A 14,598-nucleotide genomic window follows, 5' to 3' on the forward strand; every position below is an offset into this window, starting at 1 on the left:
TTGCATCTCTATGATGTTCCCCCATGGTTCAATTCAAGTTATGCACCTTTGGCAGTAATGTCATAGAAATGATGTCATGTTCATTGCATCCCTTCATGGTACATGGTACGTACGGGATTTCCACTTGTTCATTTACTGATGACACTGATTTTTATCACTCGATTAAGGTGCTGTCTGCCGGGCTTCTATCTCATAATTTTAGGATCTTGGATATAATTAAAGCTTCTTTGGAAGGTGGGACACAACACAAGACACTCAGATGAAAAGCAGAACTTCTTGTTAGTTGTATTGCCAAACGAGAGAAAGCTGCCTCACAGGAGGATGCACCCAGATACAGGGTAACAGCAGAGGTGAAACCGTAACAGGTGGTTATATACACAAGCAGAATGCGGGAAGGATGGCTGGGCTGCACGGGCTCCCTGCGGATGGGGTAGTGTGAGGGATTCCACAGGTGCGGCAGAGGAGGGGCTGCCCCCCCCCCCACTCAGCAGCGTTAGGTTGCTGAGGGCCACCGTAAGTTGAGTGCCTATTATAACCTGGAGTATTAGAGCCTGAGAAGGGAAATGGTTGGGGTGAAGGCTGAGCAAACTACCCCAAAGAGGAATTCAGAGCTTTTAATCAGGATTCAAAACCGAATGAAGGCAGTGCTTGTGAAATACTGTACTACAGCTTCGGCATTGCCTTGCCCCCTTTCCCTCTGTAATGAAGAGGCATTTTGTGGGGAGGTACTTGTAACTGTAAGGATCTAGCTTTGTCAGGCACTCATTTTTAAAATGTATTAATTTATGTCATTATAGATTTATTTTCTATTTTTTTGTCTCTTTCTTAAAAATATAATGGACATATAACATGATAGTAGTCACAACATGATGATTCACTCTTTGTATATATTGTGAACCCAAAATAGTAAGTCTAGTTAACATCCATCACCATATTTACAAAAATGTTTTTCTTATGAAACCTTTTAAGATTTTAGTAACTTTCAAATATGCAAGACAGTATTATTAACTACAGTCATCATGCTGTACAGTACATCCCAGGACTTACTTATTTTATACCTAGAAATCTGTACCTTTTGAACCCCTGCACCCATTTTGCTCACATCTTTTATTCAATTTTATCATATTTGTGGATTAGAAATTTAAGTGGCCCAATTATACGTCTAAAAGGGTACAGCAGCAGACAGTAACTGAAATGAACATGAGGTACTCTGAACAAGCATCTCTATTTTAAATACAAGCAAAGAGCCTTGGCTAGTAGTCAGCTGGTGCAATAGATAGTAGAAATGAAAAAGTGACCATTAGGAGTGTCACCTTGGTGAAAATATCCACCACCAACAACACTGTTCTGACTTTGACTGTTGGCAGGGAAAATGAGAAAGTTCAAATTAATTCAACTCCAGGGCTTACGTGTCCTCACAGCACTGTGGGATTCTGTTTCAGAGATTGGCATGGGCACGGCAATTGAAATACCCTGGGCCCAGTTATCCTAGAAGAATTGGAGTTTTCTATGTCTTATTTATGAAGAGTGCCAGAAGTTCTACAAAGGGGTTGATGAATAATTAACAGCTACTCAGATTCAAGCTTGGAAGGAGGGGATCCAGCTATTTATCGAGGGCTCTTGGTATCTCGAGACTTTGATGCTCGAAAAGAACCAGGATTGTTGGAAGGCTTTTTTGTCTTAGTTGGGTTTCCCAGAAGCAGACTCTGAGACGAAGATTTATTAAGGAAGGGATGCTAGGGGGAGCAGTGCAAGGACTGGGAAGAAGCCAACACAAGGTGAGGAATCAGCCAAAGTTCTGCAGCGGGTGGCTTTGGTTTGATCCTACAAGGAGGATAAGTTAGTTCTTAGAGCTGTTCCAACCAGAGGGAAGGGAGGACAACTCTCAAGCTCCCACTTCTGTCAGTCATTCATTCAGGCACACCCTAGTGGGAGATAAATCCCCAGGCAATTCCAGCTCTCCAAACACTGGGCAAAGTGGATTCTAAGAACCCAAGGGAAGTCTGCCAACAAAGAGCCACAGGTGCTGGTTTTGGACATGAAAGTTCAGGAAGTCAGGCAGGCATTTGGGCAGACACTGAACTCGCCACTATAACCTTATGCTTACAATTGAATGGGAAAATTTTGATGGTGTAACCTGACAGCTGCCCTGACCCGAGAGAGGGGGCGGGTCAGAGGGGGACATAGAGAACACATTCACAGGAACAGCAACCTTAGAGACTCAAGAAAAGTAAAAGTCTAGGTAGCTATAGTGAAGCAAGGCAGGGGTAAAATTGCCTTCAAGCCTTCACAGAGATGAACTGGGATGGGATGACATGGCTGTTTGAATCAGGGGTGAGGACAGAAGATGTGAGTTCATAGGAGCTTGGAGTTTTGGCTGTATCTGTGTCTAGCTTGAGTGTCACTGTGCTTCTGCCAGGAAACTCCAAGGTCTCAGTTCTGGACCTCAGGGCTCTGGAAGTGGTTGTCTGTGCAGTCAGCAAGATCCAGGGCCTCGGAACACATGTGTCAGAGAGGGCAGGGTGGGGAGGCAAGGGACTTTCAGCATGGCTCTGGAATGCTAAGCAGGAGCCAGTGCAGGTGCCCAAGGGTGTGTTGGGAACCAGCAGGGGAGGGGAAGGGTGGCCGCCGCTACCCCTACCATTGTTCCAAATTGATATAGGAGAGGAGAAAGAGGGCTAAATGAGGATTCAAGGGACTGCAAGTCTCATTCTTGCTGTGTCATTAACCAACTATGTGGCTCTAAGCAATTCCCTTCATCTTGATAAGCCTCAGTCTCTGAAACCATAGAGCAAACAAATCTATTACCAGATAGTTTCATGCTAAACATTAACTGTTTGAGCTACAGGATGTTAATGCCTTAGCAGCAGTTATTCAAAGATACAAATGAACAAAGCGAGGAAGAATATGAAGGTCATGTACCAGGACCAGGGCAACCAGATCCCAAAGAGACAGAAAGACCATGTATATGAAGATTTTAAATCGGTTTGGTTAAAAATAAACAAACAAACTAAAACACCTGGCCTCCAAGAATCAAGCCTACTTAAGAGAAAGCCCCCAAATTAAGTAAGGCTCAGCTGAGACCAGGTAAAAGCAAATGTTATATAAAAAAAGAAAAGAAAAACAAAAACAAAAACAAAAAGTGAATTATTTATTCTTTTTCTACTTGCTTGACACCAGAAACTACTGCCAAATGTTTTAAAATTTCTCTCTTCTTATTCTCATTACCCTCCTTTTCTTTTTCTTTCAGTACTTTTAATTTTTCTAAGTCTCTCCTACTGCTTTGACAGGGCCATGTTCTGGGTTGGGTTCCAGTTCAATTTTTCAAAAGAGAACAGAACAATATGGGGTCTCATTCAGGAATGGACTGAAAGAAGGGAAGGAAAAAGCAAGAAGAAGAAATAGGAATGGGAACTGGGTCACAAAGAATGAGGCAGAATCCATCAAAGGGGTGGTAATTCGAAGCAGGACACTTGGCATTTGTTTTCTAAGACAAGAAACCACTTACAGATTCAGTTCTAGGCCAGCTTGCCTTTTCCTCCCCTGAAGTTTTAGTGTCTGAAGTGATTTTTGAAATGATTCATTATTGAGACTCATAGAGAGTAGTTGATTACACAAACATACACACCAAAAAAAAGATGTAAAAAAAAAAACCCTGATATCTTTATACTTGTTTAGGAACTGAAACTCTGTCATTAAGGGCCTACCATTTCATGTTACCTTTTAAAGTCAGTGTTTTTGTTTCTAAAACAATTTGATTTTAGAAGAATATTTGATATGGCATCTTATGGCTATCAAGCCAATTTACAGAATAACTAAAATACACAACTAGATAGAAATCACTTGGAAACATTTGTTCTTCATACTTATCAAAAAACCAAAAAGCAAGCCAACAAAATCCTCTAAGATTAGTCAGTACTGGCTAAAATGGGAGGGTCAGGAAGAGATCTTAGAAATCGACTAGTATTCGTTACCTGTCGATAGTTTGATGTAAAGGCACCTAGGTAAGCAACAACTCCTGAGGAAATGAGGATGTCACCTGTCAGGTTGATGTACAACTGCCCCAGCTCCAGAGCTGTAAGGCTCCAGCGTGTTTTCTCACCCCCAAGGCCTCCAATCAGCTGCTCGGCTCGTTCTAGCTTTTTGCTGCACAAGTCAACCTCAAAAATAAAAGTCAGCTCTTATCAACATCCACAGGTAGAAAATAAGTAAAAATTTCTGCAAGATTTTGCCCTCTGAGATAAATTCTTTTTTTAATTACAAACTTTCATCTGGAATTTTTTTTTTAACTCTAAAAAAATGTGAGCTATCTCACTATGAAGACTGGCAAGTCCATGACATTTGAGAATTGTGTTCATAATAAAGTATGTACAGTAAGTATGTATAATGAAGTATACACAATTTATGCTATTTTTAGTGGATATTCATCACATAATGCAAGAATAGCTCTATTTAAGGGAATGATCTACAATAGGAGACAATGAAATTTGCTTATGTAATAAAGGACAGTCTCTTGCAAATTAAATGTTTTCCCTCAAATTTAAATACTCTAAATGCATTTTATTTCAAATGTTCTATCAAAATCTTCCCCTCATTTAACTTATGGTTGACTTAATGATAATTTTAAAGGTTAAATGTTTAAAAGTTGTAATAATTTATGATTACTTGCAAAGCACAATTTTCAAGTTGTTAAATTTTGTCAACCTACTCACACACTTGCAATTAACCTTCAATTAGGACATCAATCAATAGCTGAGAGCCTACTTTGTGCAGAAGACTGTCAACCAAATTTGATTATGCGTAATTAAGCAATGTGATTAAAAAAAGAAAAAGGATAATTATGAAGGCGGAAAACTTGGGGAAAAGCCATTTCAACCCATGCAATGGCAATATTCCAGTAGAATACCTGAATTATTGTAGTTTAATTTTAAGTGACTTAGCCTCATTATTCTTGAATAAAGGCAAGAGTAAGCAAAGGCTAGCTTAAGGTTCAAAATGAAATGACTGACATGAAGAGAGGAAGTAAACAATTGATAAAAGCAGAGGCATTTAGTTTACTGTGGAATAAGAATTTGGCTTATACTTGTTCCTAATGCTACTAATATTTATATTAAATAAATGCTTTTAGACCAAAAGATACAAAATACTAAACTGGTTTATCTAAAGATAGGCTTGAAAAAGCAACAGTATATAATTGCGGTATTTTTGATACTTCCTAAATTTAAATCTTTTGTCCTTTAATTTTCCCTCTTTTAATATCTTCTGTCTTCCTGGCTTCTCTCTTCATTCTTTTTTCAGCAATGTTTATAATAAATTGAATCATGTATTGGACTACAGTAAAGTTGCCATCAGAAATTACTAAGTAAAAATATTTTAAGTAAAATTTTGCCCCAAAAGCAGATTTTTAGTACACATATAAGCATATATTCATTTTACATGATCATGATTTCCAACATTTTATCACAAAAAATAAAAAATTTCAAACATACAATGGAGTTGGCAAATGTTTACAGTAAACCACACACCCACCTATTATATTGATTAAACTAAAACTGACCACTCGGACATCATGCCCTGTAGTAAGTAATATTTCTAAAGATGAGCACAATGTCACATATTTGTATAAATACAGAATTTGTGGTCATATCCTATGGGAAAAAAAGTCTGGGAAAGAGCACAGTTATTAAAGTCAGATTTTAGCCTTCATGCTTAGAAGCTGGGTTGACCATAGGCAAGTTACTTAACCTTTCTATGCTTTAGTTTCTACAAAATGATACAAAAAGATGACCTCCCTCAGAAGGCTGTTTTGAGAATAAATGAGATAATACATACTGTTCCTAGAACAACCGTGACTTGAGAATAAATAATACATACTGTTCTCAGAACAACCATGACTTGCAGAGTAAGCACTCAATAAATACTGACTTTATAAAATATTTTGACTTTTCCCAGAACATAATTAGACTTGAGCAGTTACTTATTATAAACAGTATCACCTTTTTTAGTCTTAAAATAACTTTCAGGGGACACAGTATGGTTCTGGGTATTGAGTTCTTATCTCTACTCTGCCATTACCCCTTACACACCTAATATTTTGGTTCTCCATTTCCTTACCTATAAAGTGAGGAATTATTTAAATAATCTAGCTTAATATTCTTAATATTCTTAATATTCTTAATAATCTAAGGTAGAGATGATTGACTTCTTTTGGGGGGGAAGGGCTGCAAAACTAAAAATTTGGGGCTTTGTGGATCTAGAGGCAAAACTGATGCTATTAGGCAGGTATTTATACAACCATTTACTATATAATCATTAAAAAAGTCAAAACTATTTATTATTATTATTATATATTAGCTTGTGGGCCATACAAAAATGGGCAATGCTGGATTTGGCCTGTGGGCCATCGTTTGCCAATCCCCAACCAGGAAGAAAACAGGAGATGTAGCTATTACTTGCTGGTGCAAGCATCATTCTTACTAAAGTAATTAGGATTTGCCCGTATTTGTCTATAGTGTTATATACCTGGTTTTCCAAATCAGCCTTCTTCTGCTTATTCAGCTCAAGGGTATCCTGAAGCTTGGCCAGCTTGTCCTGAACTTCACGCAGGGCGGCCTGCTTCTTACGAAGACCATCCATCGCAATTTTAAGCTCCCCTTCGGCAGCAGCCAGCTTTATCTTTTTAGGAGCTACTATTTTTGCCACCCTGCAAAAAGTAAAATCAGAAAATTAGATATGCCTTTTATACTGTAGTACACTTTCTATCACTGAATTTGTTTTTCTCTGCTTACTATAAGTCAAAACACATCTTGAGGCAAAACCTATGCTGGTTTCCATATTCCATATTTCATCAAACTATCACACCTGACCCCAGCACATAAGAAATGATTAAAATAGATATCAAACATGAATAACATTTTCAAATAAGTAATTTTTTTACCTAATATAAAGTATTAGATTATTGATAGTATGAATATTGGTGGTTTTCAAAAGGAAAATAGTCTATTCATGTAAAATATTGCAGTATTTATGAAAACTAGTCTATTTCATTAAAGCTTAATTCTTAGGAAGTGAGGTGTTTCATCTATGTCATTTTGCTTTTTAAAAATTTTCAGAATACATCTTTAGCTAAAACCAGCCATCTTATAATTATGTATGTTGGTAATAGAAGGGACTATATAAGAAAAAGAATGGATCTAAATTATCTTCTATCTGGAAAATGGGGTCAGTGATGTTAGCTTTCTAAACAAACGATAAAATATTAAATTAAAATTTATCATTAACACATCATGGTCCAAAACATATACAGTGTATAACTATATATACAATGATTCAAATTGTGTGTGAATTTGAAAGACATCCTGTAATATTTGCTTTTTGAAGAATAACCAGTAATTTTTGCTGTTTTGTACACAATATAAGTGGTTCTCGTACGATCACCAGAAAAGACTCCTTGTCTTACAAAGAATATATATTATACTAGTGGTTTTCAAAATGTGGTCCAAGACATGCTTCATCCCCTTTGGGGAGTCCATAGCATCTCTTGTCTAACTAAACATCTGTGTGAGGCTGTATTTTCTTCATATATTTCAACTGAAACAACATATTGCAAAAGATTGAATGAAGATGCAGATCTGAGAGTCCAGCTATCTTCTACTGGCCACATATTGAAGAGATTTGCAAAAATATAAAACACCACTACTGTTTTCCTAGTTTTTTTGTGAAAAATGTGAATTAAAAAAATAATTTAGGTAACATGTAATGTATTTATGAATTAATAGTGTTTTAAAATTTCTCTATTTCAACTTCTAATATGGTAGATAAACACATTTTTCATGGGATGCCTAGGTGGCTCAGTCAGTTAAGCGTCTGCCTTCAGCTCAGGTCATGATCTCAGGGTCCCGGGATCGAGTCCCACATCAGGCTCCTTGAGCTCAACGGGGAGCCTACTGCTCCCCCTGTTTGTGTTCTCTCTCTCTGACAAATAAATAAATAAAATCTTTAATAAAATTTTTTTTTGCATATTCAAGAATTTTTAAGAGTATAAAGGGTTCCTGAGTCCAAAAAATGTTTAAGCATCACTGTATTATACTACATAATTGTTATGGTCTTGCCTCTAGGAAATATGTACACACATAGCAGATACTAGACATGATTTTCCAGGAGCCTCTCACCTGTATAGCTTTTAAGTTTTATAGTGTCTAAATGACCAAACAGGAAAATAAAACACAGGGTTTTGTTGTTGTTGTTGTTGTTAGTACTTACTTATCATACGAATCCATTGCTATGACCCATTTGCACAGACCTTCGGCTGCTGTGGAAGCATTTCTAATCTTTTCTGGAACAAAATCTGGATTTGGAATATAATTTTTTCTTATGATATTCATATATGCTGCAGGAATGTTGTCCTTGTCATATTCATGAAGTGACTGTAGAAATCGAATGTCACCAAGAAGTCTCTTAGCTGGACCCCAGAAATCTTCTATTTTTTTTCCTGAACCTGTTGGGTCAGGGATTTTGTCAGCTTTGATGCCTTTCAAGATGCATATAGCTTCCATAACAAGCTTGACACCAGCAGGAGGACTCTTCATGGATTTTACCACTGTAATGTCCTTGAAATAACAACATGCTAATTATTAAAAAAGAATTGTTTGTTTATGCATTACTTGTAACTGGCTCTTATTTTCAAACTAAATCATAAGATAGTCACTCTGTTCATTGGGTAGAAATGGTAACAGCGATAGAATTCTGTCAAAACACCATTGAGAAGTTTGTCCAAAAGGGAAAGTTAGAAACAAAAAAGAATAATGGAAATATACCCTAATGTGAGATTACTTATGACATAAAGTCTACTTCAAAAACACATAAAAGAAATCTGGCTGTTGCAAAATAAGAGTGTTGTAGCTTCTTGAAACTTATGGAAGTAATAGATGCAAACATTAGAAAAATACAGAGAAATTATACATACTAAGATCTCCTATAATCCCATAATATCTAGGTAACTACTGCAAATATTTTTTATTTATACTTCTATATATTTTTCTATGTATGTATGCTATAAACTGGTGAATATGCTACATTTTGACCAATGGAATTATAGTCTACATAACATAACATGCTGTTTTAAAACTTTTTATATTTCAATAGTAAGATATAGTGAACATCCTTACGTGCTATGAAACACCTACATCATTTTAATGGCTGCATGATCTCAGGTATAGACATGAGCCATAATTCTCATGCCCTATCTATATTTTTTCCTCTATTTTTTTTTACTATTACAATTGCCATGTTGAATTAAGAACTTCATATCCTTTATTTTTAAAGCTTTTGACCCATATTGACAATCTATTCTCCAGAAAGTATCTAAGGGTTCCTGTTTTACTACATATACCCTCAGCAACAAGGGTAGGCATTCTGATAAGCCAAAGAAATCCTTTATTAATCTGTAGTTTTAAAAATACAAGTGAGGTAGGATACATTTTCATATGTTTATTGACTATTTGTATTTCCTCTTTTGTGAATTACTTCTTTGTATCATTTACTATCTTATCTTACAGCTATTTTTGTCTTACTGATTTGTAAGAGCTTTTTACATAGAGGCATATTAATCTTTTGTTTGCCATCTAGTTCAACTATTTCCCCCGAGTGTTTCTACACTTCTGTCTGTGATGTTTATATCAAACAAAAGGTGTTGGTTTTTAGGTACTAAAATTTATAACTTAAAAAGAACTAATTATCAGTTATGAAAAAAACAGAAGAGTATCCAGAGCATATATATTACAATTTTGCTTAGCTTTTTTTTCTGATTTCTCTCACATCTAAGAAATCCAAGGTCCTGATCCACTCTAAGATATAAAGAGGATCTGCATTTTCTACTATTTTATAGTAGTGTAATTATTTATATTTAAATTTTAATCACTCTGAAATCTATATTGGAGTAGGTGTGAAGAAAGAACTTAATAGTCTCTCCTCACCCAAAAGTTTAGTACAATTCTCAACACTATGTTTAAAAATTCACCTTTATCTTTCTTAATTGAAATATTCCCCTCTCATGTCTAAATTTTTATTTTATTTTTTTTAAAGATTTTATTTATCCGATAGTGAGAGACACAGCGAGAGAGGGAACACAAGCAGGGAGAGTGGGAGAGGGAGAAGCAGGCTTCCCATGAAGCAGGAAAGCAGGACCCCAGGATCATGACCTGAGCCGAAGGCAGACGCTTAATGACTGAGCCACCCAGGCACTCCTCATGTCTAAATTTTTAATACCACATTTCATCCAATCTAAGACACGCTATTATAAAGTATAACATTGTAGGCCATATTATTAAGTATCACAAAAATTAAAAAAAACCCAAACACTAACAAACATTAACATGATATGTTATCACATCTACTGTAAGGTGTATGCCAATTATGAAAGTGTCTAAATATGAAAAAGGTGCACCTTAGAAATAAAATACACACTTAGGTCTTATGCCTCCGTCCACCATTGTACTGCAAAGTTGTGCAAAGTTCCTGAAATAACAGAGGTTTTAGGGTAGGTTCTAAAATTTGGCAGCTTCCTCCTTTTCCAAAATTCTTAGTCATGCACATGCACTTCTTTTTTCAGGTCAATTAGGAAATTCTTTTGCTAATCTGAAAATGATTTCGATTGCATTAAATGTGGAGACTAATTTGGAGAGGCCGACTTGACCGTAGCCCACAGTAGTGAACACCTTCTTGAACTACGATGCTGTGTGTCCCAGCAAGGGTCTGGCTGTGCTCTCACCTGCGCAGTGAGAGTATCCAGGGCAGACAGTGCTGACTCCAAGATGGGCAGGGCCTCTGCCAGGTCCGCGTCGCATTCGTCTTTGATGGCTTTAGCGGCCATAGCTTGTTCATTTGCTATTGTTTCATCAGCTTTCACTACTTTTTCAGTTTTGGCAACTTCTACAGACTCCCTCTCGATGATTGCCATCATTTCATCCACCTCTTTGCTAGCAACTTTTAATTGAGGATGTAGCGCCTCCAACTCAATTTGCATTGTAGCTACTTGAGATGCGGCAGAATCCAGTTTGTCCAAACCCACTTCATACCTCTTTTTCATTTTCATGACTTCGCTGGAAGCAAATAGATAAAATGAGGTTAGGCATCAAGTTCTATATCCTTCAAGGAAAAATTGAAATATTCTTGACCTTTTCAGGCTTTTTCCAGGCATAACTAAAGGAGTGGTATAAAAGATTTTCACATAACAATTTGTCAAAAATTATTAACTTTAGAACACTGGGTTATAAACAATTAAGAGCAAAAAGTATGCCTTGTTTGTTTTTGTATTTCCAGGGCCTAGCACAATATCCAGGCATATAACAGAATTTCAAAAGTTATTTTTAAATTTATTATATACTAGGTATAGGCAAGGAGTGCTCTTTATCAAAATGAATGGTGTACCCCTAAAATTAGTCTCTTTGGGAAATTCATTCCTACAACACTACGGTTCCTTAAAACCTTTTTATAATCACATCTTTTAAACAGACTTCAGTGCCCAAAATATATTATTTTGAATGTTGCCAAAGGTGGCAAATGATTTTAGGAAGTATTCAATATCTTGAAATAATTTTTTATTAAGACAAAAATGACAAATAGGATAATAATAAAACTCAATACTTTTTGTGTGCCGAATGATTACAAAGTAATAATAATTGACTAGGAAGATAATAATATTTTAATGTGCTTTAAACATTTTATCTGCATTCATATATGTTCTCTGGATAATTATACATTATATGTAGAGAAAACTCTATAATTCATTTCATTTAAAATATTTGATACACCATAATGTTTCAAAGTAAAAGGTGACACATTTTAGAAATCATCCTCAAAAAGGAGGTTGGAGTAGGTAAAAAAAACAGCCTGAAAACCGTCTAAAGGCAGAAGCATACCCTTCACCTGAGGGCTTAACTGGCTCAAACTATAATAGGTAACTAGAAAAACATTAAAAAGACTGCCACAGGAGGAAAAAAAAAAACACCACCTAGGGGACTAGATATATGATACCATATTATCTGTGAGTTTGGTTTTAGCCAAAAATTTGTCGAATAAGAACAGAAACAAGAACAGGAAAGCTTCCATATTGTGGTTCATCCCATGTGATGATTTGCTAGCTAAACTACTGGTGTCCTAGCAGGTGACCTGCTAACTTGCTTCTAGGGTACCAGAGTACCTGGCTATATAGAGATCTGAAGGCTTTAGCTATTAACGGAAGAGTAACCACAGGATGGGGATCCTCGTTGAGGTAAAGGAGAATTTTTTTTTAAAGATTTAAAAATTTTTTTTTATTAGAGAGAGAGGTGGAACAGAGCAGAGGGAGAGAATCCCAAGCGGACTCCCAGCTGAGCATGGAATCCTATGCGGGGCTTGAGCCCATGACCCCAAAATCATGACCTGAGCTGAAACCAAGAGTTGGACACTTAACCAACTGAGCCACCCAGGTGCCCCATGAAGGAAAAATTTTTTTTAAAAGAGGAAGATTTGAAAGGAAAATAAGAATACCTAAAAAATGCCTAGAAAACTATTACTTTCAATCTTCCTATAACTTTGTACTTCATTTTCATAATATTTCTTTCAGTTAGGATGGCCTTAAACATTTTGAGTGTACAGAGACATAAGTGATATCTAAAATTTAATAAGAACCTCCAAAAAGTTTTAATATCCTTAGATGGGAAAATATGGGGGGGAAAAAGACAAGATTCCATTAAGTTAAAGATTGTTAGATCTACATGGAAAGACAATTGTTTTGACAGCCAAAGCAATTATAAAATTCAGTCAAGTAATGTAGCTACCTTGGGTAGGGGTTGCAGATTTCACTAGGTAGATGCAAAAAGTAGTAATGATGTGACTGAAACACAGGAGTATGGATCATCGTACCTAGGAAAGCTCTGATGCCCCAGCTGCAGAAGGTATTACAATAGTCACTGTAAATATGGATGAGGAGTGTCCTACCAGGATATAGGTAGCATCCTGGACAATACGGGAAAGGCTTCAAAATGCTTGACGTAGTGGGTTAGCACAGGAAGATTTAGAATTAACTATAGTTAACATGCAAACATTAAACTTTGCATCAATATTTTTTGTGTCATGAAATCTGTGCATGTTGGTGTTTTAAGTATATATTTTAAATATTTAAAAGAATTCAGTCTGTTAGATTCACAGATCAACCTTACGGTCCAATATAAATTATGTAATTGAGCAAGAGCTAGATTTCTGTTTTAAAGTAAAAATAGCTCATAAAGTTTATAGGTAATATTAAATATTTAAAATAATTTAAGGCTCACCCTCTGTATTAGTTTAACTTACTAATTTTTAAAAATTATTTAAGTATGTAGGAAATTTTGATTTGTTAAATCAGACCTCAAAAGGGAAATAAAAACCTTTAGAAATTATAAATGCAATGAAAAATATTATAAATACAAAGTAAAAAATTTGTTTAAATAACTTTTTGAATGTGACCAAACATTAGCTGAAGAACCCTTTAAAAGGTAGATCATTAAAATTTTTAAATATCTAATTTTATAGCTTAATATAATGTTTTTACATTTTATAATATATTGGGTATTTATTAGAACCAAAGAAGCTTTTGAATAAACTTCTTTTGCATCTAAAAGTCACCCTCAGCAGACTGAAGGAAGTTAAGATGGTAGAGTAGTAGGAAACCCTAGGCTTGCCTCCTCCCTGGAACACAGCTAGATAAGAATCAAATCATTCTGAATACCCAAGAAATCAATCTGAGGACTGACAGAACAAACTGCACAACTAGAGGGAGAGAAGAGGCCACTGCACATTGTGGAATGTAAGAGGTGTGGAGACGTGACTTAGGGGAGAAACGGATCATGGGTGCTGTAGAGAGGAGGGAGCCCTGCTCAGAGAGGAGGGGGAGAGAGAGAGAGAAAGAGAAGTGCACAAGGGCTTGCACAAGGAAAACAATTCCCCAAAACCATTGACTAGGAAAATGAAAGGGGCTGACTTTCATGAGTTTTTACAACCAGTGGAGTTCAAAGGCCAGAGCTGTTGCTGGTTGGAGCTCTGAGGGCGCTGCAGTTCTCCTGTGTAGGATGGCAGATATCCCAGGGGCAGATGGCGCAATCTGAGGATCCCCCAGGGATGCACTGGGAGAGGCAGTTCCCTTTTCTTGGAACACATCTGGGAGAGGTGACATTGCCTCTCCAGGGACAAAAGAGTCAGTGGATGCCACTTCCTTCCCCTGCCCCCTAGCATAAACTAACTTCAGAAAGCAGCACAGCACCAACACTGGCAGCCTAAACGGCTTACACTAAGCCCACCCCCTGAACTTTGTTGGTGCACACTTGCCTGAGAACCAGTGCATTGGGCCCCTTCCTCCAAAGACCAGTGCAAATCCCCCACATGCACCATGACTACTGACCATAGAGTCCTGCAAAGTTTCAGCTCTAGTGGAAAGAGCATCAAGTCTCTTTTAACAAGCAGACCAGAGTGCACCTAGTTAAAACTCACCACACTTTAGTCAAGGTCCAAACACTCCCCATTGCAGGCAAGGAGAAACTCCACAGAGGACTGACCTGAGGAAAAGAGCAGCCAAAACAATAG

At 36.7% G+C, this 14,598-nt stretch overlaps 1 protein-coding gene across 3 annotated transcripts in view; it reads right to left on the reverse strand.

Annotated features, from left to right (window-relative positions):
* The window catches only part of DNAH7 (dynein axonemal heavy chain 7), a 279,675-nt gene that overhangs the window by 104,021 nt on the left and 161,056 nt on the right, over positions 1-14,598 (reverse strand). For all 3 annotated transcript variants that reach the window (XM_027588500.2, XM_027588499.2, XM_027588498.2), the window contains exons 43-46: positions 10,769-11,099; positions 8,263-8,609; positions 6,523-6,703; positions 3,975-4,160 (exon numbers count right to left, since the gene is read on the reverse strand). In XM_027588500.2, coding sequence (XP_027444301.2) covers positions 3,975-4,160; positions 6,523-6,703; positions 8,263-8,609; positions 10,769-11,099 — 1,045 coding nt within the window. The remainder of the gene's footprint in view (positions 1-3,974; positions 4,161-6,522; positions 6,704-8,262; positions 8,610-10,768; positions 11,100-14,598) is intronic.

The sequence above is a fragment of the Zalophus californianus genome, chromosome 3 (assembly GCF_009762305.2).
Source record: "Zalophus californianus isolate mZalCal1 chromosome 3, mZalCal1.pri.v2, whole genome shotgun sequence".
In the NCBI taxonomy this organism is placed as follows: domain Eukaryota; kingdom Metazoa; phylum Chordata; class Mammalia; order Carnivora; family Otariidae; genus Zalophus; species Zalophus californianus.